This window comes from Myxine glutinosa, chromosome 2, assembly GCF_964187855.1.
Source record: "Myxine glutinosa chromosome 2, kmMyxGlut1.1, whole genome shotgun sequence".
NCBI lineage: Eukaryota > Metazoa > Chordata > Myxini > Myxiniformes > Myxinidae > Myxine > Myxine glutinosa.
The window spans coordinates 246,806,253-246,832,445 of record NC_136262.1 but is presented as its reverse complement, the minus strand read 5'-3'; the positions used below and the strand labels follow the sequence as shown (position 1 = coordinate 246,832,445).

The 26,193-nt window shown below is 43.3% G+C and overlaps 1 protein-coding gene across 1 annotated transcript in view; it reads right to left on the bottom strand.

Moving 5' to 3' along the window:
* The window catches only part of LOC137420686 (rhotekin), a 274,341-nt gene that overhangs the window by 154,227 nt on the left and 93,921 nt on the right, over window positions 1-26,193 (bottom strand). Inside the window, exons 7-9 of the mRNA XM_078772886.1 lie at window positions 7,074-7,360; window positions 6,416-6,459; window positions 5,779-5,873 (exon numbers count right to left, since the gene is read on the bottom strand). Of these exons, the coding sequence (XP_078629012.1) occupies window positions 5,779-5,873; window positions 6,416-6,459; window positions 7,074-7,360 (426 nt within the window). The remainder of the gene's footprint in view (window positions 1-5,778; window positions 5,874-6,415; window positions 6,460-7,073; window positions 7,361-26,193) is intronic.

Genomic DNA, 26,193 nt, shown 5'->3' with positions numbered 1-26,193 from the left:
TGAGTTCGGGGATTTTCGTCTGCGATAGACCGATTCCACGATGGTCTCTCATCCAACGATGGACTTCCTGATTGTAGTTGGTTTTAAGGCTCATGAAAAATGTCCTATCTAAAGGCTGCATTTTGTGCGTGCAGTGGGGCGGAAGAGAAAGCAGGATCACGTTGTTGGTCCTGGCTTTATCAGTTAGGCTGATGTTTTTCGTGTGAGCCTTTTGCCCATCAAATATCAGCAGCGTAGGCTGAGGTCGTGTCTTCGGCTGCACTACATTGAGGAAATGGTCGAACCATTGCTCAAATATTTCAGTGTTGATCCATCCTGTGGGATTAGCAGCACCAATGGAACCATCAGGAGCGTTTTCTAGCAGTTCCAACCTCATTCGTTTCCTTGGGAACACAAAGAGAGGAGGGACGTAATGTCCAATTCCACTCACAGCTGGAAGGAATGTGATGGTTTTCCCCTTCTCTGCACTGGTCAGAATACCGATGGTGCGCTTTCCTCTTTGGCCGAGTACTTTTTCTGGGCAGAGCACTATAGTGAATCCAGATTCGTCTGCGTTATATATGTTGCTGTTTGGGATGACACGGTTCCCGTTCTCGTCATGGATGACCTTAAGATATTTTGCGAAAAAGTTGTTGACTCTGTGACGGGAAAAACCATAGGCACGACCAATCGAGACATTTTCAGGTTTTCTAACGCTGATGTCAGGGTGTCTTTGTAGAAAACCATTAAACCATTCACGGCCAGATTTTTCCATGGCTTGAAAAGGGTTTGGTATACTATTTCTTCAGCAAAATTGAAATACCAAATCCTGTACGTCAGAGCGGGTCAACCCGTACATTGATTTCTCGAAGTCCGGAATTATATCATGAAGGCGGGACTCTTGTACCTCACCCCAAACTGGCTTTCTACCGAGTCTCTTTGTTACCATCACTGGTGCATCTTTTCCTGCATGACGTCGTGGCGTATTACGTGGAACATGATATTCTCGTGTGACAGTCTTCAGAGGTTGACCTTGTCTGACTGCATCGACTGACCGCTGCATATCCTCCTCTGCCCACAAACCACGTACACCTTTCTTTTTGTATGTCGCACCATCTGAAAGCCAAATCACAACACATCTTCTTAGTCTTGTCAGACCACAAAAACACCTTGGACCTAGCCGTCAAGTATCGGCTGTTTGTCAACAGCCAATATCATACACCTTCACATACACAGAAAAACACAGCCTTTACTTGCCTCTACCTGCCCCTACAGTGACCAATTACAAATTTTATTCAAAAGAATTCGGCACAACAATAAAGGTCAGATTTGTTTATAGTGGAATTACGTTGAAATTGTGTTGATAACGCTTTTTCGGGGCGAGTTAAATCTCCGACAGTGCATCGTCACTGTCGGATTTATATACAGAATCAAGTGTACATGTTATCGGCTGTTAACAAACAGACGATACTTGACGGCTACTTGGACCATGCCTAGTTTTGCTTAGTCACATATTTCGGTGCAGAAAAATTTATTTGATTCAAATTTTGACAGTGAACATGCTGTTTTGTGAACTTATTATATTAGCTTCCTGTGTGGGGAATATGGACATGGGTCCATATTAGACACTACCAAAGGGTCCATATTCCCCACACCATGCCTCTCGATCATGTCAGCATGCCCAGTACATATGGGCTGGGATGGAGTTTTCTACACACAGTGGTGCTGTGGACAGCTCTCATGTGTACTCAGCCAGGGACACCACTCATCAAACAAGCTAGTGACCATGTACATACACAGTACTGCATGCTTATGAATTGTAAAATTTGAGATGAAAACTTTTGGAAGTTTGCACTTACCATCATTAAAGAGTTTGAATCAACTGCAGTTGTTCACTTGTTGGTCGGCGATACTTGTTTATCCCGTGATATGGAGACGAGGCTTGATGCAGTGCATCATGGGAAATTCAGTAGGGTCCATATTCCCCCGGGGTCCATATTACCCCCACCCACTATATATGGAGTTCAAACCATTGCACATGTCTGCATTACAAATCAACTCAGAAATCAATTATTGCTGCTGAGTGTGTAGACATACATGGTGACAGCGCATCCTCAATTTGATAGGTTTCTGTCATTTACCGATGCGGAGACAATGGGGGCTGAGTTCATTACGAGCACAGCCTGACGTTCATTAACCTGAAATAGTCTAAAAAGGAGGAATTATTGATACTCTCAAGTAGAGCCTTCCGAACATATGACATTACAAAAAAAACCATAACATAGGATTTTGTGCCACTCTAACTAGTTCTCCCTTTGCTAATGTCCAATTCACGTAACCCTGGGGATTCTCTCTGGATTGGTTGTAAGTTGAGTGGTTAATCCACATGCCTTGCAAGGAGCACAATGCACATAGCAGGGTGTAAACAACAACAAATAACAGGCATTTTAAGGCAATTTTCCCTGCAAGAGCGGGGGTTAGCCTTGCGGGCCCCATGACAATCTTCTCCATTTTGCCCTATTTTCTGCATCTCCCCTTGTTAACCCCCTTGCCCACATTTCTTCTCCCACCACCTTTAGCCAAGTCTTTCTCGGTCTTCCCCATCCTCTACTTCCATCTACATTCATTTCCATCACTGTTCTCAACCAGTCACTTTCATCCTTCCTCAACACATGACCAAACCATCTCAACCTGTTTCTCTTCACAGCATCCATCACAGGCTCTCACCCCATCATATTTCGCAATTCATCATTTGTCTTCCTCTCTCTCAACCATACTCCGCACATCCACCGAACCATTCGCATTTCCACCCTTTCCAGCCTTCGTTGCTGCTCAACGTTCATTACCCATGTCTCGCTCCCATAAATCATAACACTTCTCACACATGCAGCATACACCTTTCCCTTCAGCTTCAACGACACTCCCCTCCTCATCAGCACGCCACTCAGTTCCCGAAACTTCTTCCATGCACATCTCACTCTAGCAACCGTTGCCAAGTCTGATCCATCTTCTCCATTCAGCATGTATCCGAGGTAGCAAAATGTTTTAACACCTTCCAGCTTTATGCCGTCTCCAAGATCCAACTCAACATTTCCTCCATCTGCAGCTACCTCTGTGCACACCTTACATTTGAATGTAGCTGCCACACTGGTTAATAACCCTCTCAGACCACTACATTTTTGATGAACCCACTCAGCACACATTGTACATTGAATGGAGTTCACTCCGACACCCTTCCTGCACACAGCACATGGCCACTTCCTAGTTCTTTCCACCTCACCACATGCTTTACCACTTGCCATCACCTTCGTCTTTCCAATATTCACCTTCAGACCTTTTGTCTCCATACATTCCTTACACTTGTTCATCTTCTCCTTCAGTCCATCCATACTCTCCCCAATCAACACCAGATCATCTGCATAGAACAACTCCCATGGTAAACCTTCCTTTACATTCTGAGCCAGCACCTCCATCACAGCTACAAATAGTAGTGGACTTGGTACCGACCCCTGATGCACTCCCACCTTCACCTCAAACTCACCACTGTTCCCGTCCTTCATCCTTACAGCTGTGCGTGCTCTTTTGTACATTGCCATCACTACTCTGATCAACCATTCCTCCACTCCTAACTTCCTCAATGCCCATGTCACTACTTCACGTGGAACCCTATCGAATGCTTTCTCCAGATCAATAAACCCAAGAAACAACTTCTTCCTCTTCTACATATAGTTCTCCTGCAACTGCCTTACAATAAAAAGCACGTCTGTCATTCCTCTTCCTGGCATAAATCCAAACTGCATTTCGTCGATCTTCACTTTCTTCCTTATCACAGCACAAGATTTATCCGTTTGATTCATCAAATCAAGATAGACTGAGAAAGCAATTCATTACTGCCACTGTCATGAGCTACAAATGTGTGGTGGGCACAGGCAAACAGGTATTCTGTATTGCCGCAGTTGGAAACGATCCGTAAACCTCCTGCTCCATTAGCAACTGCATCACTGTTGCATCATGGTCTCCATTCACCATTGAAAAGGTCACCTTGCATTAAACAAACACCACCAAGCACACACACTCATTTTCGTCAAACGCATGGTGTCAACGGACCTTCGCCAAACAGTAAATAAAGTATTAAGTTTGTATTTATGGGAATTGCTGGTGAAAATGCTGATCAGACATTTTTTGATATATATATATACTTTGAAAATGCTGAGTGTATCCAAACCTCGGTGTAGTAACAAAATGCCTTTTAAGTAATTATAGGAATCGTATGAACCATAACAAATCCCTCTATTTACCTTGGGTGAATGAAGCCTCTCCACTGTAATGAATTGCTATACCTTTATTCAGACACTCCGCAACATCGAGCAGTTTATGCTTATATCCCAAACTTCCCAGGCAGAACAATTTTAATTGTCCGTAACCTTCCTGCAAATAATGGGGTACAGTGCTGGCCGAGGATCTGAGAGGCTATGCATTCAAATCGAGCTGAAGGGCAGCAGTATTCAGTATTTGGATTCTAATCTTTAGGAAAGGCAAACTTGTCCCAGAATTGCCGGGAAAACCCAGCTTGTTCGTTAATGACATTCAAGATGGGGATGAATCTGTCTTGTCCACCTTGTCTGGTCTACGTGTGATGCAAGTACAAGAACAGTTAGTGGTGGACTCTACAAAGTTGTTCCGAATAAATAAATGCATAAACAAACAAATAAAACAAGAACTTTGTCCTGCATAGCAGGATACTTGTGAATCCCTAAAATAAGTTGTTGACCTTTGGCCTACGTTGACCTCAAAAATAATGCGTGGTTGAAATCAGTGATCAAGTATGCAAATCCTCTTCGAATTTCAAGTCAATTGGATAAAAATTGAACATTTTCGAAATCCCACCTAAGTTGTTGACCTTTGGCCTATGTTGATCTTTTGACCTCAAAATCAATAGGCTTCATCCTTCTGACCAACCCTACCGTTTGGTTAAGCTTTGTAAAGATCAGTTTAAAATTGTGATCTGTAAGCAATTGACAAACAGATAGACAGACAGATAGACAGACAAACAGATAGATAGACAGACAGACAAACAGATAGACAGACAGACAGCCAAACAGACAGTCAGCCAAACAGACAGACAGACAAATAGATAGACAGACAAACAGATAGACAGACAAACAGATAGGACAGACAGACAAACAGACAGACAAACAGATAGACAAACAGATAGACAGATAGACAGACAAACAGATAGACAAACAGATAGACAGATAGACAGACAAACAGACAGACAAACAGATAGACAGACAAACAGATAGACAGACAAACAGATAGACAGACAAACAGATAGACAGACAAACAGATAGACAGACAAACAGACAGACAAACAGATAGACAAACAAAGACAGACAAGCAGACAGACAACCAGACAGACAGACAGACAGACAGACATAATAACACACAAGACCAACCAATATACTTGAAAAATCTTCGATTTTTTTCAAGTAACAGATAAATGAATGAATAAATAAATGAATTAAAAAACAAATAAAAAAAAACAAATTAATTAATTGATGCATAGAAGCCATTTGTGTAAATTGAATGAGGGTTGGGTTATTATTAGTTTGTATCTGCTCGTTGCATCATTGCTGGGAGTGCACGACAGGGGCACAAACTCAAGACCCTAATATCTTAAGCCAGCAACTATAACCGTTTTAACAAGGAGATTAAATAAATCAGCTTTCCCATGGTTAATGGTTAAAAACCCAGGAAACCACTTCGCCTGCACCTAGAGACGAGGTCAGCCAAACGTACCCGCAGCTGTGATGACAAGGTCATGTGTTCTGAAGCCATCTTGTACGTCGTTCAGAGATAACACGGTGTGTGCCAGAAGGTGGAAACGTGGCTCACTGGGAACGAAACAAAATGGGGTCCACTTTATACTTTTGGGTTTGCAGAAGCTTTCATAAGACAGATCCATCAGAGAAAAAAAAACATAACATCAGAGCTCTGCTCGAATCTTAAAACATATTTCCTGAAACGACATAAGAGATGGACACAAAATACACAAAATAATAAGAAAACTACGCACCAGAACAGAATTCCAAAATTCAAACAAGTTTTGCGAATTTTCATACAGATTCATGTTTTCCCTCTTATTACCGATTTTAAATGCCTAATTGCATCCTTTGTTAACCTCGAATCATGATCATCATGATAACCACTCTTATCTTATAATGACATATATCTCTTATCGTGAGTATGCCAGTACCCCCAACATGAATTGAGGGAGACCTATGTCCTGAAGCTTCAAAGAGGTGTTTGAATGTATAATTATGTTACATGCAGAAGAAAGACATTAGGAGACATTGGTGAAGTTTCAGGGACATTGCAAGCACATCAGTAGAGAATGGACAAATCGACACAGTAAGTCTCTTTATGGTATTTGTACCTGAGATCCCTCCATGATGATGCATGTTCCCCCAGATGGTAACGCTAAACAGGCCATACATGTGATTAGTCGATAACATTGTTATAACATGAACACTCGGAACCCGTTAATATGCGATCCATGGGAGCCAGGAAAATCAACCGTGTGCTAAGTGAGACCGTGAATTACCTATTTTCCAGCGCGAGCGTGGTGGCCGCCATCTTGGATTGTGTCGGGTGACGACGAGTGAAACTCGGTCAATTTTTTAAAAGATACTTTTTCGTAATAAAACAACACATATGTAATAATACTTATACAATTTTTATTATACAAAACAATATACAAAAAACATATAAATCAAGAAATATTGTTCAAAATACAAAAGCCATTTCCATGGGGTAGTGGGGAAAACGCGTTGCCTTGCTGCAGACGCGGATACGAAACGTCGATGGAGTCATCACTGGTGATGGTGTTTGTACAATGTTTATACATATTTATACAATAGTGTGGCGTGTCTGGTCACTGTATTGTGTCCTTAGACATCCTCAGAAGACTAGCTGCCTGCAGTGCTTCAAGATGACCACCATGATGGTCAAACCAGTCAATGGCATCCTGTAGACCCTTGAACACTTCAGCAGCTCAAGGGAATCTTCTTGGGTGTCCCCTCCTCCTCCTCTACCTCCTCCTCTGGCTCTGGCTCTGCAGTGACTTCAGCTGCAATGTCTTCATCAGACTTCTCTTCAGCAACCTGAAGATTATCATCAGCATGGGCCCATTCATCCATGGCTTCACTGAGGTTCTCAGGTGTAGTCCCCAGATGAGCTGAGACTAGCTGGGTGGCCTTCACCTCCAGGTCCTTGTTCTTGAAGCCCCAGAATGGCTGGTCATCTTCATCCTCCTCATCATCACTGAAGACCTCCTCGGGCATGGGTAGACCATGGTTCCAAGCCTTGACCACAGTCCTCTCTGTGATGTGATTTTTAAAAAATCAAGATGGCGGCCGTGTACAATGTACTACATGCTCGATTCTTGTCATTTTTTGATTTTTTCTACTAATTTATCAAAAGTTTTGGGTACCGGTACCAAGGGTCGACCGTGTGCTATCCGAAATCGCATATTAATGGATCGCATATTAACGGGTTCCGTGTGTAATATAATACTTTAACAGATCAATCAATGCCACTTTCTTGTGGGGCTGTCCAGGGAGAGTTTTTGGCCAAAGTCATTCACCAACAGGTTGGCTAGGACTGACGTTCGAATGAAGGTGAGAGGAATTTATAATTTGTTCAAGGTGCCGGTGATAACTTTAACTTCCATTAACTAATGCTAGTAGATGGGACACCCAGCTTAACATCCATCCCAAGGGACGACACACTTTGCCATGCCTGAAAAGCACCAATCTCGTCGTGTATATTCAGGTCTGGAATCGAACCCAGACCAGACAGCTCAAAGGTATTCGGGCCACCTCCACACCTTCCTTCTGGACAGTTGTTAAATAAAATAAAAATCCAAATGGTGGACATTTGAAATGCTTTACACTATCTATTCTATTGGGAATGTGGGACAACTTTTACATGTAAAGTGACTGATGTGTCTGTGCCAAGATGTCTAATGTCGTTAGTTTAATAACGCTGATGATCACGAGTATGAAACCATAACCAGAAGCACAAAAACATCATAACTTCACTGTACGATGCACAGCCATATTTACCTGTCGAGACAATCATTTAAATACTTCTGGTTCCCATTTCGAAATCACGTTTGCCATCTGCCTTTTAGATTTGTCTCATTTGTTCCATAATTTTTGTTTCATTACTTCTGGTCTAGATTTCATTATTTATTTCTGCCATACTAGATTGCACAGGTAGTACGTGCGTTGAATATAAAATGAGGACGGCACCAGGTAGAGAGAATATCTCCGCCAGGCTGAACAGAACACCCACTGGTAGGGCAGATCTGGATTCGGACCAGAAGCAAAATCTAATCGGATTGTTCTTGTCGCCTAACCAACTCGACATCCACATAGTTTTGTCGTAACTCGTTTACAATTTTTTGAAATATCATGCAATATATCGTTTTTTGCCATAATCTCTCAATGGTGAAGAATCACTTAAGAATTTTAACAAATCTCATATCCAGACTTGGATCTTCACCAAAATCTAATTGATTGGTTCTTGTTATACACCCAACCAGTCCACAAAGTTTCATCCGAATCCATTCAAAAGTTTTTGAGATATCCTTTTTTGTTTTGAGACAAGTTTTGAGATTCACATTTATCGGTCTTTGCTCTATTTCTCAAAGTTGAAGAATCACTTTAAAATTCTTAAATCCAGATACAGATCTGGATCTTTACCAAAATTGAATCATTTCGTCCTTGTCAAATACCCAACATCAACACCAAATTCCGTCCACCACAACACCAAATTCCGAATCCGTCCACAACTTTTTGAGATATCTTGTTCACAACAGACAGACAAACAAAGGGTGGAAAACATAACCTCCATCTACCTCAGCCTGGTGTGGGCTTAGCGGTTAGGGTGCCGGCTTGGGATCCTACGATCCTGGGTTTGAATCCCGGTCGATCGCTGAACTAACGCCAGGGGGTTTGACTCAGCCTGTCATCCTTCCGAGGTCGGCAAATTGAGTACCAGTTCACTGGTAATTCCCTGTGTTTCGCAAGAGGCGACTAACAGGGCTGGTGGCAGGAAGGCCATCTGGCTGTAAAACATTGCTTCAAAAAAGGGGACCAAGGTGCCTGAAAAAGGTGGTTCCACCTTAGGAGGCAGAGGTAACAACTTTGGCTGATCACTCTCTCAATTATTTTCAGAAGTAAATTGTCTAAAGAAGAAATCTGTCAAAATAAGTCACATTTTAGAAGTCAAAAGCTTCCCTTCTGTGAGCATGGCAGGCCTAGGCTGAGGAGGTGATCATAAAATGTTTTCCCACCACCATGAATAATTGACGGGGCACCAGCAAAGTCTAGCACAAATGTTAATCCTTTTTTATGTAGTGTTGCACAGGTCCAGTAGCACACATTTCTTGCAGCAGTGGGTGAGTTTCCCAATGCTATTGGAACAGGTGTTACGTCTTTGGCTGCGAAACGTTTTGAGAACACAAAATCCTTACTCCCTCCTCGTAGACAGATGGGCTATTAAACCTAAACTGCAAACCAACCTCTTCCGGCAAAGATAGGTTGATGCTTTCGACGGCAATTATTCAAATGTTCTGCACAGTTATTTTCTCCCAAACTCTTCACAGCAATTTATCAACTCGTAAATCCATTTACACAGAAAATTGGACTGAGGAATGTCTGGAAAATGCACAAAACCTGGAGATTGAAATGCAAAATCGTGCGCAAGCATTTGGAAAGCGAATTTTCCAAAACTCACTTCTGCCAATGGAAATAAAGTGCTAACATTTTATACAATACACTCATTCTTTAAGAATTACCAAGGCAGGATATTTGAAGCGAACATCTCTGCCAATTCGGAACAAAAGATAGAAATCCGTTCCGTCAATCGAGTTAATGGAATGCCGCCATGTGCCATCTCAACGCTCATGCCACATCCCCTGGTCCTTCAGCTGCCCCCAACAAATAAGTGAAAATTTAAGGTTAAAAAAAAAAACTTCGAGAAATGGAATATCTATTTTGTATAATTGTCTTATTTTAACTATACTATAGTTTTAGAGATACTCTCAACACCTGGGTTCGAATCTCGACTCAGTATAAACTGCCATTCCGTTGGAGGGACTTTAAACTGGCATCCCATCTGCCATCATCAGTTGGTGGAGGTTAAAGATCCTGGAATATCGTTCACAAAGAGTAGTCTTGCAGCATCCTGGCCAAATTCCAAGTTATTACTCTCACTGCTGGGAATGTAATGGCAAACCACCCAGCATAACCCATGCCAAGAACCTGCTTTAGCAGGACCGAAGCAATGTCAAGACATTGATGATGATAATGTCTCATTAATAAATGGCAAAAGGAATTTTTTTTTTGAGTTGCTAAAGAACTTTAGTTAGAACATAAAGAGCTAAGCCAACTCACTTAAGGTTTTCCTAAGTCAAGAAAAAAAAATGCTAATATTTTCTAAATGTAGTTTTAACCTTTTTGCACATCAACGAATTATTAATGTTGGAGCAATTTTTATTAGACATTTAGTGAATTTCCATCAAAGGTCGTCAAAAACATCATGGCGAGGAAGCAAAAGGAATGAGATTCGACCCAAACCGTTCGAATCCAAGGACACCCAGTCCATGTTTATTGGGTATTGATTACAATGTGGAAGAAAAATATAAGGAATACAAATTAGACGGATGCACGACGGCAAATACAATTGTGACTAACATTCCGCATTCTATTTATAAACCAAAAATTCGTCTTTGAATCCAGACAAAGGAGATTGTTGTCTCTTGGCAAACATCAGATAATCTTATAAAACAATGAGCTTGTTCAGCACTCTCGTTGGACGTCTTGGGAAAAATTCTGTGAATAATACGTAATCATACGAAAATAAAGCAATCGTCTGTATGAGTGTATCTATGTATGCATATATATATATATATATATATATATATATATATATATATATATATATATATATATATATATATATATATATATATATATATATATATATATATATAACTGTAAGAAATAGTAGAAACTCCAAAGTACGAGCAGGGCGTCTCATTTGTATTGAATAAATAAATCGTTAGATTAAATAAGACGCGGACGTAGCTTCAGGACGTCGATCTTTAATTGTCGACAAGCTTTCGACCAACAAAGGTCTTCTTCTGAGTCAGCCCCAAGTTCAACGGAAGTCAAACGGAAGTTCAAAATTCTATTATAATCAGACATATATATATATATATATATATATATATATATATATATATATATGTCTGATTATAATAGAATTTTGGAGCAATCTCCACAAAATTTTGTATACATGCTCGAAGTACCCAGCGTCAAGTCTTGAGCACAAAATAATCCCTCAATACCCCCAACCCCCATCCCACCGGCGAGACAACTTGTAATTTTTGCTTCTACATGGAGAATACTGCAAGCAGTTTAACCACCTTTTTTGCTCCGAGAGGTAACGGATGTTATTATCACTAAAGAGGACGCATCTGTCCGTCCGTTAAGCGATGAAGAAGCAGGACCTCAGGTTTTTTATGTAGCAGTTCTTGCAAACTTAGAATAAAAAATGGTACCGTTGCAAAGCTAACAATTGATTTCCTTGGTTCGAAATTTAATAATCAATTTTCTTGGAACAAAAATATATTGTCTGTTTAGTCATGGAGGTGCCCGTTTTAAAAGCCCATCTTTCCATGATTGAAGAGGATTAATAATAATAATAAGAAGAAGTAGGTGAAGTGAGAATGGGATCTTAATGCAGTGGTTGCAACCGTTACATTTATTACTCTACCACAGCACTAACTCTTCATAAGGACACAGAAGACAACAATAACAGGCATTTTAAGGCCATTTTCCCTGCAATAAGGACACAAAAGGAGCACACAAAATTAAATATAACTAGAACTGCCACTTCAAAACTGCTGGCAGTGATGACCGGTTGACTCGCACCCACTTTTGATACAACCCCACTTTTGATACAACCACACTTTTGATACAACCCCACTTTTGATACAACCCCACTTTTGATACAACCCCACTTTTGATACAACCCCACTTTTGATACAACCCCACTTTTGATACAACCCCACTTTCATTGGTCATGCTTTGACACAACCCCCTGGGATACAACCCCGACACACACACACATACACACACACATACACACACACACACACACACACATCCCCCCAACCCCCACCCACACACACACACACCCCCACACCCCTCCCCCCACACGCACACACATATCCACACAAACGCACATCCCCTTCCCCTCCCCCCACCCCCAAGACACATCCCCCCACACCCCCCCCCCCCACACACACACATGCACACACATCCCCCCACACACACACATTCCCCCTACCATCACCCCCCTCATACACACACACACACACACAAACACATGCACACATCCCCGCCACCCCCACCCCCAACACACACACACACACACACACACACATCCCCCCACCCCTAACACACTCAAACACACGCACACATCCCCCCACCCCCCTGCCCCCAACACACACACACACACACACACACACACACACACACACACACACACACACCCCTCCCCCACACACACACCCCTCCACACATACACACACCCCTCCACACATACACACACACACATCCCCCCCCACCCTTAACACACACACACACACACACACACAAACACCCCCACACCCCTCCCCCACACACACACCCCTCCACACATACACACACCCCTCCACACATACACACACACACATCCAACCCTCCCTCCTCCACATGCACACCCCAACCCCCCTCCCCCCCCCCCACACACACACATATCCACCCGGCCCCCCCACACCCACACACACATCCACATCCACACACACAAACACACGCACCGTACACATCCCTCCACCCCCCCCCACCACCAACACACACACACACAAACACCCCCAACCCCAACACACACACACACACATCCAACCCCCCCTGCTCCACACGCACACCCCTCCCCCCACACGCACACCCCTCCACACATACACACACACACACACACACCCTCCACCTCCACACATACACACACACACACACATCCAACCCCCCCTCCTCCACATGCACATCCCAACCCCCCCCCCCCCCACATAAACACATATCCACCCCCCCGCCCCCCACACACACACCCACACACACGCACATCCACACGTCCACACACACACACAAACACATCCCCACATACATACGCACACAAACACACACACACATACACACATCCCCAGACCCCCACCCCCCCCCCACACACACACCCTCCTCGCCGCCACCACACACACACACACACACACACACACACCCACACAAACACACACACACATCCCCCTACCGCCCCACCCCTAACACACACACACACACACACACACACACACACACACCAACCCCCCCCCCCCCCCCACGCCCCCCGCTCACACACACACACACATCTCCCCCACATCCACACACACATCCACACATGTCAATCCATGCACTGATTGCAGAAAAAGCGATTTTTAAAAGAAAATTAACCTGAAATTGCAGTGACAGAATTATTTATTTTATCTGAGAAGCCAAACGAGGTTTCTTCTTCTTTAGTTTCTCACAACTTTGTGTGAAATGTGATCGAGTTAAAAAAAGTCAGAATTTGACCAAATCTGTTTCATTCGTTTGTTAATATACCTCTTCTATTGACAAATCTTCAATTATAATTTTATTTGAGGTTCAAATGACCGCGGAAGATCGTGTGATAGTGATCACGTCCTGGGATGACAAAATTGTGCATTTCTTCTTCTTTCAACAATAAATTCAAGTCGATCCATGCAGTGGTTCAAGAGTTAGAAGCTTTTTAAAATTTACCTTCCATTATTTATTGTGGCCAAACCATGTGACTTATCAAAACGTCTCAAGTAACATGGAAACATCCCCCCATGAGGAACATTTGTCTAAAGTTTCCACTCGATATGTTCACAAATTATGGAGGTGATACCATTTCTAGTTTGAGCTTTAAAACGTCATAACTCTGAAACCATGTATCGGATGACATCGTGTTCGGAGGCTTTTTTGTTCGTCATGGGTGTGCGAATATGCATGCCAAGTTTGGGCTCGATCCATTCAGCCGTTGCGGAGAAAAAGTGTTTTTTGTGTTTTTCACGAAAAACAAGATGGCGGCCGAACCATGTGACATATGACTTCGAAATTTTTTTCATTCTGAGTTTTTTTGAACTAAGCATCTGGGAGAAAATCTCATTTTCGGGGGAGAAAAAATTAGTTTGACGAATTCTAACCTCTTAACGTTAGCATTTTTCATATACTCGATACACATGTTTTTTGTTCCCATTGAAGAGTTCTTTAGAATGAGCCATTCCTCAAATTTTTCCATTGAGCCGTTTCGGAGATACAGAGGGGCAAAGATGAATGTGCTTTACAAGATGGCGCCCATACCACGTGACTTATGACGTCATAATTAGCATTAAAAAATTCTCGGAGCCGAGACGATCATTTGATGAAAATTTCCTGTCAATCCGACCCGCGGTTGCTGAGAACATTAATTATGAAGTTTTCGGAGGTGCAAAATAGGGCGGAAGAATAATAATAAGAAAAACTCTAGCAGTAATAATAGGTTTCTCTCCATTTCATGGAGAGTAAACCTAATAATACTTCTCAATGCAATGCAAAAATATATAAAATTACATGGGGGGAGCACACAAACAACAACAACCACTGCCACCATCACATCAGCAACAATAATTACGTGTTATAAAAGATATTTTTCACTTGTTTCACTTATTTTTACATCCTCATTTAAACTCACAGATAGACATGCAATATCTTTGTGAACTGCAACATGCTGTCTTCCAATTAATCCCATCAGCGAAGCGACGGGAAGGCATGACTATCATTTAAATTATACAGATCTAAGTTGGAAGAGAGATATTAAACTGGTATGTGCTTTTTAATTAAAATATCTTACAGTAAAGGATGCAGCAACTTCAGTTTAACTCATGGTAAGGATACATGAAATACACATTGAAAAATTATTTAAATAATATAGATCTGACATATAACCACAAAGAACAAGGAGATTTCAAAGTTCAACTTAACTCACAACTCGCCTTCTCTGACAGCTCCATGGAAGCTCTTTGAGAATGGGTGTATCCGGATATTGGCATCAACATAACAGATAAAGATCGTTTATGCCAAAATGCTCTCCTGTGTCCAATAAATTTGCAAGTAGACAGAGTGAATCTGTCCATGACATCTCAATTTCCTGGAGAAGTCCACATGCACAAGAACTCTGATCACATCCTTGATGACACCTAATGCCCTCTCGTACCCAACAGAACTCTTGAACACACTCTGTCCCTCTGGAATGCCACCGCATGTAATGATCTTGAAAGTCGGGATGGTGTTCATGCTGCTGCGAAACTGTGAACCAATGAATCGGTCATTGCAACAGATCCAGGCAACCCAACCGCTGCCCTTCATACCATGTAATATCTGCTGAGCTTGTCACAGGGGCACACGGAGCTAAACAGCTTTTCATACCACGCATTCCATCTCTCCGTCAAACCATATCTTCCCATTCAAGATAGTATGAAGGCAATTCCCTCTATGGCCATGCTTCACAACGACAGTCAATAAGTCACAGGGACAAACACTTTGTGCAAGATTGCTGTTTTCATATCACCAGACTTCTTCGGTCAGTGATACACAGCTAACAGTCGAGTTGGTGACATCAATGGCATAAAAAATATTGGCACTTGAAGGTAAGGACAGGTAGCTGCATGACAGCAATGTCGTCCATAAAGAAATCTTGACTCAAAACTGTAAGTGCAATTTTCTTTTTTTCAAGAAAACAGCCGAATCTAACAAAAATGTACTTCGTCGCACAGTTTAGCTTGTTTGTTCACCAAGTTACGTTTCTCAAGTGAGCGGGTATTCACTCGGTTTTCGAAATAAAAAGGAGCTGTAAGAGCCAGTTTTTGATCTTTCATACATCTGCGCTTCTTGTTTTTGCTCAAAGCCCTACTTTTTACAGAGGAAAGATCCGAGACACACCAGGGACGTCCCAAGGTGAAGTCAAGGTCGTTGTTACCAATCTTCTAGTTTTTGTTTTTTTCCGGCAGTGCAAGGTTGTGTTTGTTACAACAGAGAATGATTTGTGGCAAAAAGAAATCGTTTTTGTTTTTGCTTTTCGGCAGGCCGTTGTTTTTCAAACAATGCTGTATGCCCCTTTGTGTTCGTTTCAACTCGTACACAGCAGAGATAAAGAGTGAGATGATATGGAGAGTTAGCCTTCCCCCAAATCCTCTCGCCTGCGACTCCACCCCTCACCGCACGTCTTTCTTTCTTCAAAGACTCATGGGGCTCTCTTGGGTAAAGGAAGTGAACACAGGACTGAGCTCAAGGCAATTAGAGAGAGAATTCATTTTCACATCGGAGAACATGGTAGAGATGCTGTTATTTGAATAACAGCATGTGCTTGGGTGATTGGCCATGGAGAAGAAGGGTATATCAGAGATCACAAAGCTAGTTAAGCACATGCACGAGGGAACGGACGGTGAGATGCACATGCAGATGCAAACAGATGCACACGCAGACGTACAAGCAGACACACACGCAGACATGCACAGACGATGTAACGTTTGGGATAATAAATTAAACAGAGATTCCAGTTCATCAAGGTCTCTTTAATCCGTGCCCAACAATGGTGCCTGGCGAACACACGCACCACGCATGCCCAGTGCGGCACTTGGCATTGGCTGCATCTATTACTTCATCAGCATACATATAATCATTAAGATATGTGACACCTCCCCTTTTAATTTCTAATCATAATTTCTAATAACTAATTTCTAATAATATTAGAAATTATCTAATAATAATCTAGCAAGAAGACGTCATGTGGAGCACGATACTTGCAAAATCCGCCCCCCACCCTCAAGAAAAAAAAATTCCATTGATACAGCAAATTGTCCATTTCATCAAGATTAAAATTGACAATCTTGATCAAAGCTCGGGTCAATAGGAAGAAAAGTGACGATTTTTCAGATGAAAAATGATGATTTTGGAAGGTTGACCTTGAGTTGACCTTTTGACCTCAAAAATAGTTAGTTTCCCTATTTTGTGACTCAATGTGCAAAAGCTGTTCAATTTTCAAGTCAATCGGATGAAAATTGAGGATTTTAAAAACTTGGCCTATCTTTGACCTTTTGGCCTATGTTGACCTCAAAAATAGTTGGTGGTTGAATTCAGTGACCATATATGTAAATCCTCTTAGAATTTCCAGTCAATCAAATGGAAATTGATTTTAGAAATTCGGCCTATGTTGACCTTTTGGGCTATGTTTACCTAAAATATAATTTGTGGTGGAATTCAGTGACCAGATATGCAAGTCCTCTTCAAATTTCAAGTCAATTGGATGAAAATTGAGGATTTTAGAAATGCGGCCTATGTTGACCTTTTGGCCGAGGTAGACCTCAAATATACTTGGCGGTTGAATTCAGTAACCAGATATGCAAGTCCTCTTCAAATTTCAAGTCAATCGGATGAAAATTGAGGATTTTAGAAATTTGGCCTATGTTGACCTTTTGGCCTATGTTGACCTTTTGGCCTATGTTGACCTCAAAAATACTTGGTGGTTTAAGTCAGTGACCAGATATGCAAGTCCTCTTCAAATTTCAAGTCAATCGGATGAAAATTGAGGATTTTAGAAATTTGGCCTATGTTGACCTTTTGGCCTATGTTGACCTCAAATATACTTGGTGGTTGAATTCAGTGACCAGATATTAGAGTCCTCTTCAAATTTCAAGTCAATCGGATGAAAATTGAGGATTTTAGAAATTTGGCAAAGTTGGTGACTTTTGGCCTATGTTGACCTTTTGACCCCAAAAAGAATAGGCTTCTCAATTGGGACGACCTATACAACTTGGAGAAGTTTCGTGACGATCGGTTTAGAATTGTGACCTGTAGGCCGGTGACAAACAAACAGACAGACAAACAAACAGACAGAACCACAAACGCAACCGACCAATATAATAACTAGAACGGGCACTCGGTAGAGCGCATACCTTCGCCGCAGCTACTGTTCTGTACTTGGCATGGGAGTGTAGGGAACAGAACAGTGAACAGTTTGGTGCTGATTTCATGCAAATCGGATAAGAATTGACCGAGTTATGACAAAAAACGCACATTTTGCAAGGTCGTGACCCCCCTGACCTTTGACCCCCAACCGCTAACAAGGTAAAAATACGCTATGGTAAAAATACGATTTTGACCTTTTCGTGACCTTGACCTTGACCTTTGACCCGATTGCTCCCAAAATCTAATCAAATGTGTCCCGTATAATAACCAATCATCCCACCAAATTTCATGCAATTCGGTTGAATACTTTTTGAGTTATGCGAATAACATACACACACACACACACACAGACATACAAATAAATACACAGCGATCAAAACATAACCTTCCGCTTTTGCGAAGGTAATAATAATAATAATTCATTTATTTTGTATAGCGCTTTTCCAGAAGCCCAAAGGGGCTTTGACAGAGTGGCAAACATAATGCATAACAATACATGAAAACAACAATTGCAAAAAAGACAAGAATCAATAGGGAAATATTTAAAGCAAAAGGAGGGAGAAGGAGAAGTGATAGTCAGGGGTTAAATGCTGTGGGTTGAATGTTGAATGCAGTGTTGAACAGGTGGGTCTTTAGTGATGTTTTGAATGTGGTGAGTGAGGAGGAGTCTCTGATGGTGTGAGGTAGTGAGTTCCAGAGGGTGGGAGCAGCGATGGAGAAGGCCCTGTCCCCCCAGGATCTGAATTTGGTCCGGATGGAGGGGGTCAGGAGGTTTGTACCAGCAGAGCGGAGGTTGCGGGTGGGAGTGTGTCTGGAGAGGAGGTCAGCCAGGTAGGATGGGGCCAGGTTATGGAGGGCTTTGTATGTCAAGAGGAGGATTTTGTACTGGATTCTCTGGGGGATGGGGAGCCAGTGAAGCTTGTAAAGGACGGGGGTGATGTGGTCACGGGTCCGGGAATGGGTGAGTAGACGGGCAGCGGAGTTCTGAATGTATTGGAGTTTATTGGTGATTTTTGAGGGTGAACCATAGAGGAGGCTATTGCAGTAGTCCAGACGGGAGGTGATGAAGGCGTGGATGAGGGTTTCTGCAGCCGTGGAGGAGAGGGATGAGCGGAGACGGGCAATGTTTTTCAGGTGAAAGAAGGCTGACTTTGTGATCTGTTTAGTGTATTTGTCGAAGGAAAGGGTTTGGTCAAAGATGACGCCAAGATTCTGGATGTGAGGGGAGGTGGATACTGGGATACCGTCGATGTTGAGGGCAAAGTTATGGGTGGATTTTGTGAGCGTTTTTGGGCCAATGATGATTATTTCAGATTTATCACAGTTAAGCTTGAGGAAGTTGATTTGAAGCCAGGATTTTATTTCAGTGATGCAGTTTGTCAGGATAGAGTGGGTGTCGGTGGAGACGAACTTGGTGGAGATGAAAAGCTGGATGTCATCGGCGAAGCAGTGGAATTGGAGACCATGACGGCGGATTAAGTGACCGAGCGGGGACAGGTAAAGGATGAAGAGGAGGGGGCCAAGAACTGAACCTTGGGGGACACCTTGGGGGAGGGGAGCAGTGGGGGATTTGCAGTTATTGATGGAGATGAACTGGCATCTGTCATAGAGGTATGATTTAATCCAAGAGAGGGCAGTGCCGGTAACGTTAAAGGTGGATTCAAGTCGGGTGAGGAGGATAGTGTGATCGATGGTGTCAAAGGCAGCGCTGAGGTCGAGGAGGACGAGAATGTTGAGGTTGCCAGCGTCAGAGGAGAGGAGAAGGTCGTTGGTGATTTTGAGGAGAGCAGTTTCAGTACTGTGGTTGGACCGGAATCCGGATTGGAATGTTTCATACAGGTTATTGGCAGAGAGATGATGTTTGAGTTGAGTGGCTACAGCGCGTTCCAAAACTTTTGACAGAAAGGGTAGGTTGGAGATGGGTCTGAAGTTGTTTAGGGTGTCAGGGTTTAGACCAGGTTTTTTTAGAATGGGGGTAACAGCAGCAATTTTGAGGGAAGGTGGGACGATGCCTGTAGACAGGGAGGAGTTTATTGTTGCAATGATAAGTGGAGAGAGAGCAGGGAGGGAGGCTTTGACAAAGCTGGAGGGGATGGGGTCAAGAGTGCAGGTGGCAGTTTTCATTCCTATGAGGAGTTCAGAGAGGTCAGTAGGGGAGATTGGGGAGAACCGAGACAGGGGATGGCAGGACAAGGGGGGGCAGGTGGTTGGAGGGGGAGTGGGTGCGGCGGTGGTCAAGCTGTTGTAGATGTTGTCAATTTTGCGTTGGAAGAAAGAGAGGAAGGAGATGCAGTTGTCTACTGTGAATGACTGGGTGGTGGTGTTCAGGGGGCGGAGGAGTTTGTTTATTGTCGAGAAGAGTGCTTTTGGGTTTCCGGAGCCAGAGTGGATAATTTGAGAGTAGTAGGCAGAGCGGGCGCGGGAGAGGGCATCTTTGTAGTGTTGTAGGTGGTCCTTGTAGGCTTGGGAGTGAACTGTGAGACCCGTTTTATTGCGGAGTCTTTCAAGTTGGCGAGCACGAGTTTTCATCAGGTGGAGTTCAGGGGTAAACCAGGGAGCAGAATGGGTGAAAGAAACTGTTTTGGTTTTTACAGGCGCAAGCTGGTCAAGGCAGGAGGAGAGAGTGTGGTTGTAGTAGTCAGTGAGGTCAGAAGGGGTGTGGAGGTCAATGAAGGGAGAAGTGGACATTTTTTCAGAGAGGGTGGATGAGAGTGAGGTAGGTGAAAGAGCGTTTAGCTTACGGAAGTTGATTGTGCGATAATGCCTTGGTGTTGGGGCGGGGATGTTGATGGTCAGAGTGATGGCTAAGTGGTCAGAGAGGGTGAGGTCGGAGCCATAGAGATGGTGCAAATTTAATCCAGTGGAGCAGACAAGGTCCAAAATGTGACCACGGATATGGGTAGGAAAGTCGACATGTTGAGTGAGGTTAAAGCAGGTGAGTAAATCAGTGAAGTCAGTGGTTATTGTGGAGTCAGTGGAGTCCATGTGGATATTGAAATCACCAAGGAGGAGGATTGAGGGGGAGAGGGAACATAGCTGGGTCAGAAAGTAGGAGAAGTCAGACAGGAATGATGGGTGTGGTTTGGGAGGGCGGTAGACGACAGCCATGACTGACTGCGTGCGACCAGAGAGTTTTAAAGCCAGGTGTTCAAATGATGGAGCAGATGAGATGGAGATTAGGTTGGTCTTGATGTCTTGACGGTGGATAACGGCAATTAATCTTCGATTTCTTGGTGGAAATCTTCGATTTTGCAAGTAATAATAACTAATTACTAATAATAATAATTAATAATTAATAAAAAATCCTAATAACTAAATTTTGATTTCTAATAAAATTTAGCAAAACCAAGGTAGACCAACACAACTGAGATAGAGGCTATAAATGAAAGAATAACATGAAATGAGAAATGCAACGAATGTACTCTAAGTTACTGTTACACCATGATTCATGTCTCACAGGGAGCAGCAACCCAAGTTAGCAATCTTTAGCATACTCACTAAGTTCATTTAAAGACATTCATGCTATTGATAAAACAGGATTAATGTTTGACTTTTATGCATTCTGAAACCACTGGATGGAATAGGTTGAAAATGATTGTACTCAGGGGGTAAATAGGAATATTTTAGGCAAATTTTTATAGTCCCCTAGCTTCAGGGTATGTAGTGTGGGGGGCAGGAACACAAATTATCTATGCAAATATGTATCGTATAACACAGCTCTTGTTGGGGTGGGCATTGCAAGTCATAACAAGCATTCGGAGTATTGCACTGCAATACATGTCCCCTACCAAAGTTCAAAGTGCAATAACTTTGTCAAAAATTATCGAATATGCAAATTTATGCACGGTTGATGCTGGTTTTCAAACTTTATCTGAGGTATGCTGAGACTCATGTGTGTCACACCTCGCCTCGTTGATAAGCCCGCAAGGTCGCTCCGTGGAGCGGCCTGCACATATTGCACTGTGTGAATTATATAATTACCAACTCACGGTCTGAGGTACTAGCGATTCAAGAGATATCCTTTTAAAAAAAAAAAAATTCGTTTAATTAACGATATCTGCCAAACCACGTGCCCTATCGCAAATTCCAAAAGGACATTTTAGTGGACTGACATGCTGAACAGAACTGTGAAGTTTCCCCTCGATTGGATCAAAAATGAGGGAGGGGCTCGGTTTTAAAGGTTCATCTATCTATAATTCCAGTAATCTCTGTGTGTGTGTGTGTTTGTCTGTGTGTCTGTGACCGCTGTTTCTCGACAACCACGGGTCCGATATACTTGAAACTTGCCAGGTATATTGCTGGGGACCTGAGGATGTGCCTTTTCAAGGTTTCATATTAATCGGAGAAGTAGTTACCGAGCTATGGCGATTTCTTTACCAAACTCCGCAAGCCGTTCGCTTTGGACCAAACCATTTCATGTAAATAGAGGGGGGGGATTGTCACCGTACTCGCAAGCCGTTCGCTTTTGGACCAAACCATTTCATGTAAATAGAGGGGGGGGGGGGGGGATTGTCACCGTACTCGCAAGCCGTTCGCTTTGGACCAAACCATTTCATGTAAATAGAGGGGGGGGATTGTCACCGTACTCGCAAGCCGTTCGCTTTGGCTTTGCGAATGGACCAAACCATTTCATGTAAATAGAGGGGGGGGGATATAATTTTAGATATATATATAGTACGGGCATGCCCTAGTGTTTTAAAACGTCATAACTCTGAAATCATGTGACGCATGACGTGATGCTCGCTGACTTTTTTGTTCGTCATGGGTATGCAATTCTGCCTGCAAAGTTTGGCCTCGATCTGTTCAGCCGTTGCAGAGAAAAAGGGGTTTTCGTGTTTTCACGAAAAACAATATGGCGGCCGAAACACGTGACCTGTGACGTTATAATTAGCATTAAAATATTCTACAGACCGAGTCCCTCCTATGGTGAAAATTTGATCTCAATCGGTCCTATTGTTGCAGAGAAAATGTTTTTTAAAGGAAAATAAAACTTAAAATGGCACTGAGTTAAGGGTCATCAGAATTATCAGAATTACCAAAGTTCAAAGTGCCATAACTTTGTCAAAAATGATCGAAACGTCGTGAAGTTCGAACATGATCTGTAACTTATCATGAGGAAACCATGTACCAAGTTTGAAATCATTAGCATTAAGAGTTTAGAAAAAAAAGTCCGGAAAACTGTTCTTTGCATGACGGACTGACGGACTGACAGACGGAAGGATGGCGTGCAAACCTATAGTCCCCTCCGGTGTGCACCGGTAGGGGACTAATAAGATACCCCAATAAGGGAAACTGGGAGGGAGAGGGAAAGGGAAACTGGGAGGGAAATGGATATGGAAACTGAGAGGGAAAGGGAAACTGAGAGAGAAAGGGAAACTGAGAGGGAAAGGGAAACTGAGAGGGAAAGGGAAACTGAGAGAGAAAGGGAAGCTGGGATGGAGAGGGAAACGGGGAACTGAGAGATAAAGGGAACTGGGAGGGAAAGGGAAAGGGAAACTGAGAGATAAAGAGAAACTGTCGAAACGTCATGAAGTTCGAACTTGATCTGTAACTTATCATGAGGAAACCATGTACCAAGTTTGAAATCATTAGCATTATCCATTAGGATGGAGGTCCTCAATGCCAAACAGGAAATTAGAGCAGTCTCCCTTGACATATCACGTGCCTTCGATACGGTCTGGCACCCCGCTCTGCTCACCAAACTCTCCTCTTTTGGTATCAATGGAAATCTCCACGCATGGCTGGTGGACTTCCTCTCTAGTCGTAGTCAACGTGTGGCCCTGAATGGGTTTCTCTCATCTCCTCTTCTTGTTCAGGCTGGAGTTCTACAAGGCAGTGTTCTGGGCCCTGTGCTTTTTCTGGTCTTCATCAATGATCTCTCTGACTCTCTTGAAAATCCTCTGTATCTCTTTGCTGATGACTCTACTCTCTGTCGCTCGATTCTTCATCCCTCAGATCGGCAGTCTGCTGCCTCCTCACTCTCTGCAGACCTGGACAAAATCACAGACTGGGCAAACAAGTGGAACATGTCTTTCAATCCTGACAAATCTCACACTCTTACGATGTCTCTCCGAAAAGACCGACTGGACAACCCTCCCATCCACTTTCTGAATAATCCTCTCCAAGAAGTTCTGTCACTTAAGCTTTTGGGTCTCACTATCTGCCATGATCTTTCCTGGGAAAACCACATTTCAAATCTGGCCTCCAAAGCCAGTCGCCGACTGGGCATCCTCCGTCGTGCAAAGTCCTTCCTTGGCACACCTGAGCTCCTCACCACATACAAGGCTTTCATCCGCAGCTCAATGGAATACTGCTCTCCCCTCTGGGCTGGTGCTCCTGCCTCACACCTAGCTCGTCTTCACGCTGTTGAAACCAAAGCATTCAGAATCATTGGAATCTCCCGCGATGAAGCTAACTCCAAGGGCCTCTCACTCACTCACCGCAGGCAGGTTGGTGGTCTTTCCATCTTCTACCGACTCCTCTCTGGCCTTGCCCCCCCAGCTCTCTCTGTGCTCTGTCCCGCAAATATTCCTACAGGTCGCACAAGATCTGCCTGCAACCCTCTTATGGTCAAACTGCCAAAATCAAGACTCTCTGCTCACCTTCACTCCTTCATTCCTCTCTTCTCCCGCCTCTGGAACAAACTTCCTCACTCTCTTCAATCCCACTCCACCCTCCAGGTCTTTAAAACTGCTGTTCACCACCATCTCTTATCTTCCCCCATCCAAAACCTTGATCTTTTCTACCCCCGCTAATTTCACACCAATTCCACTTTTTTGAAATACCAACTTCTGTCCTGGAAGTCCTTGGTGTCCTTGTGTTTTATACTTCTCCCTCCACCCCCCCCCCTTCCCACGCCTCCTCCCCCCAAGCCCTCTCCCTTCCACACATCTCCCTGTTCTCAAATGTTGTGTTTGTGTGCTTCCCCTTCTCTCCCCATCTTGTTTTCCGCTCCCTCTTTTTGTGTGTTTTGTTTATCTGTTTGATTTGTTTGTGAAGTAAATGTTAGCTCTTTCACGAGCCTCGATTCAGTATACAAAAAAAAAAAAAAAAAAAAAAACTGGAAGGGAGAGGGATAGGGAAACTGAGAGGGAGAGAGAAAGGGAAACTGAGAGGGAAAGGGAAACTGAGAGAGAAAGGGAACTGGGGTGGGGGGGGGGGGAGGGGGGGAGAGGGAAATTGGGAGAGGTAGAATGCGATATCCTCAGATTAACAAAAGGAAAGAGAATCCCAAGAGAGAGTATGCAAGCCTGCATTTTAAGCTTAATTATTTTTGCCTGAGGGTGTTCACAGCAAGAAATCATGATCATAAAATATATACCACCACCAGCCTTTTATACTATGATACATCGTATCACAGGAAGGGTGCAGTAAATGGGCCGAGTTGTTAGGGCCGAGTTGACTCATGCGCAACACGCCATCGGTGACCTCAGATTCCCTTTCCCTCTCCCTCCCAGTTCCATTTCTCTCTCAGTTTCCCTTTCCTTCTCCCTCCCAGTTCCCTTTATATCTGTTTCCCTTTGCTTCTCCCTCCCAGTTCCCTTTATATCTGTTTCTCTTTTGTTACGTACTCCTCCCCGACCCCCTGACCACGGTGTACCTCCGAGCCCCGAGAGGAGTCACAGCAGAAAAATGTGTTATTCTGTATGTCAAAGATCAATGGTGAAGCCACACCAATTGTTACTAACAAACAAATATTGTATTAAGATCACACAAGAATAACCATACAACAATAATATGAATCAAAAGTTAAAGTACAATGAATATTCTATGATGGTACCATCAGTGTTATAATATATAACTCACTGTGCTCCAAGTGAGTGAAACCAGAACATCCCCAATGTCTCTTATTCCCGGCTCCAAGCCACAGTTGATTCGATCCAGCGATCGCTAGAACGACGTCCAATCGAAACCAGAATCCCGTGCGGATCGCAAGAACAGTCACCCAGCCGAAGCTGTACAAAGGCGCCCTCAAGGCGACTGGGAAATCCAAAGGCGCCCTACAGGCGACTGAGAGATCACACCCTCGGGTATGGACGAATTAGCCTTCAAAAGGCCACGTCACACA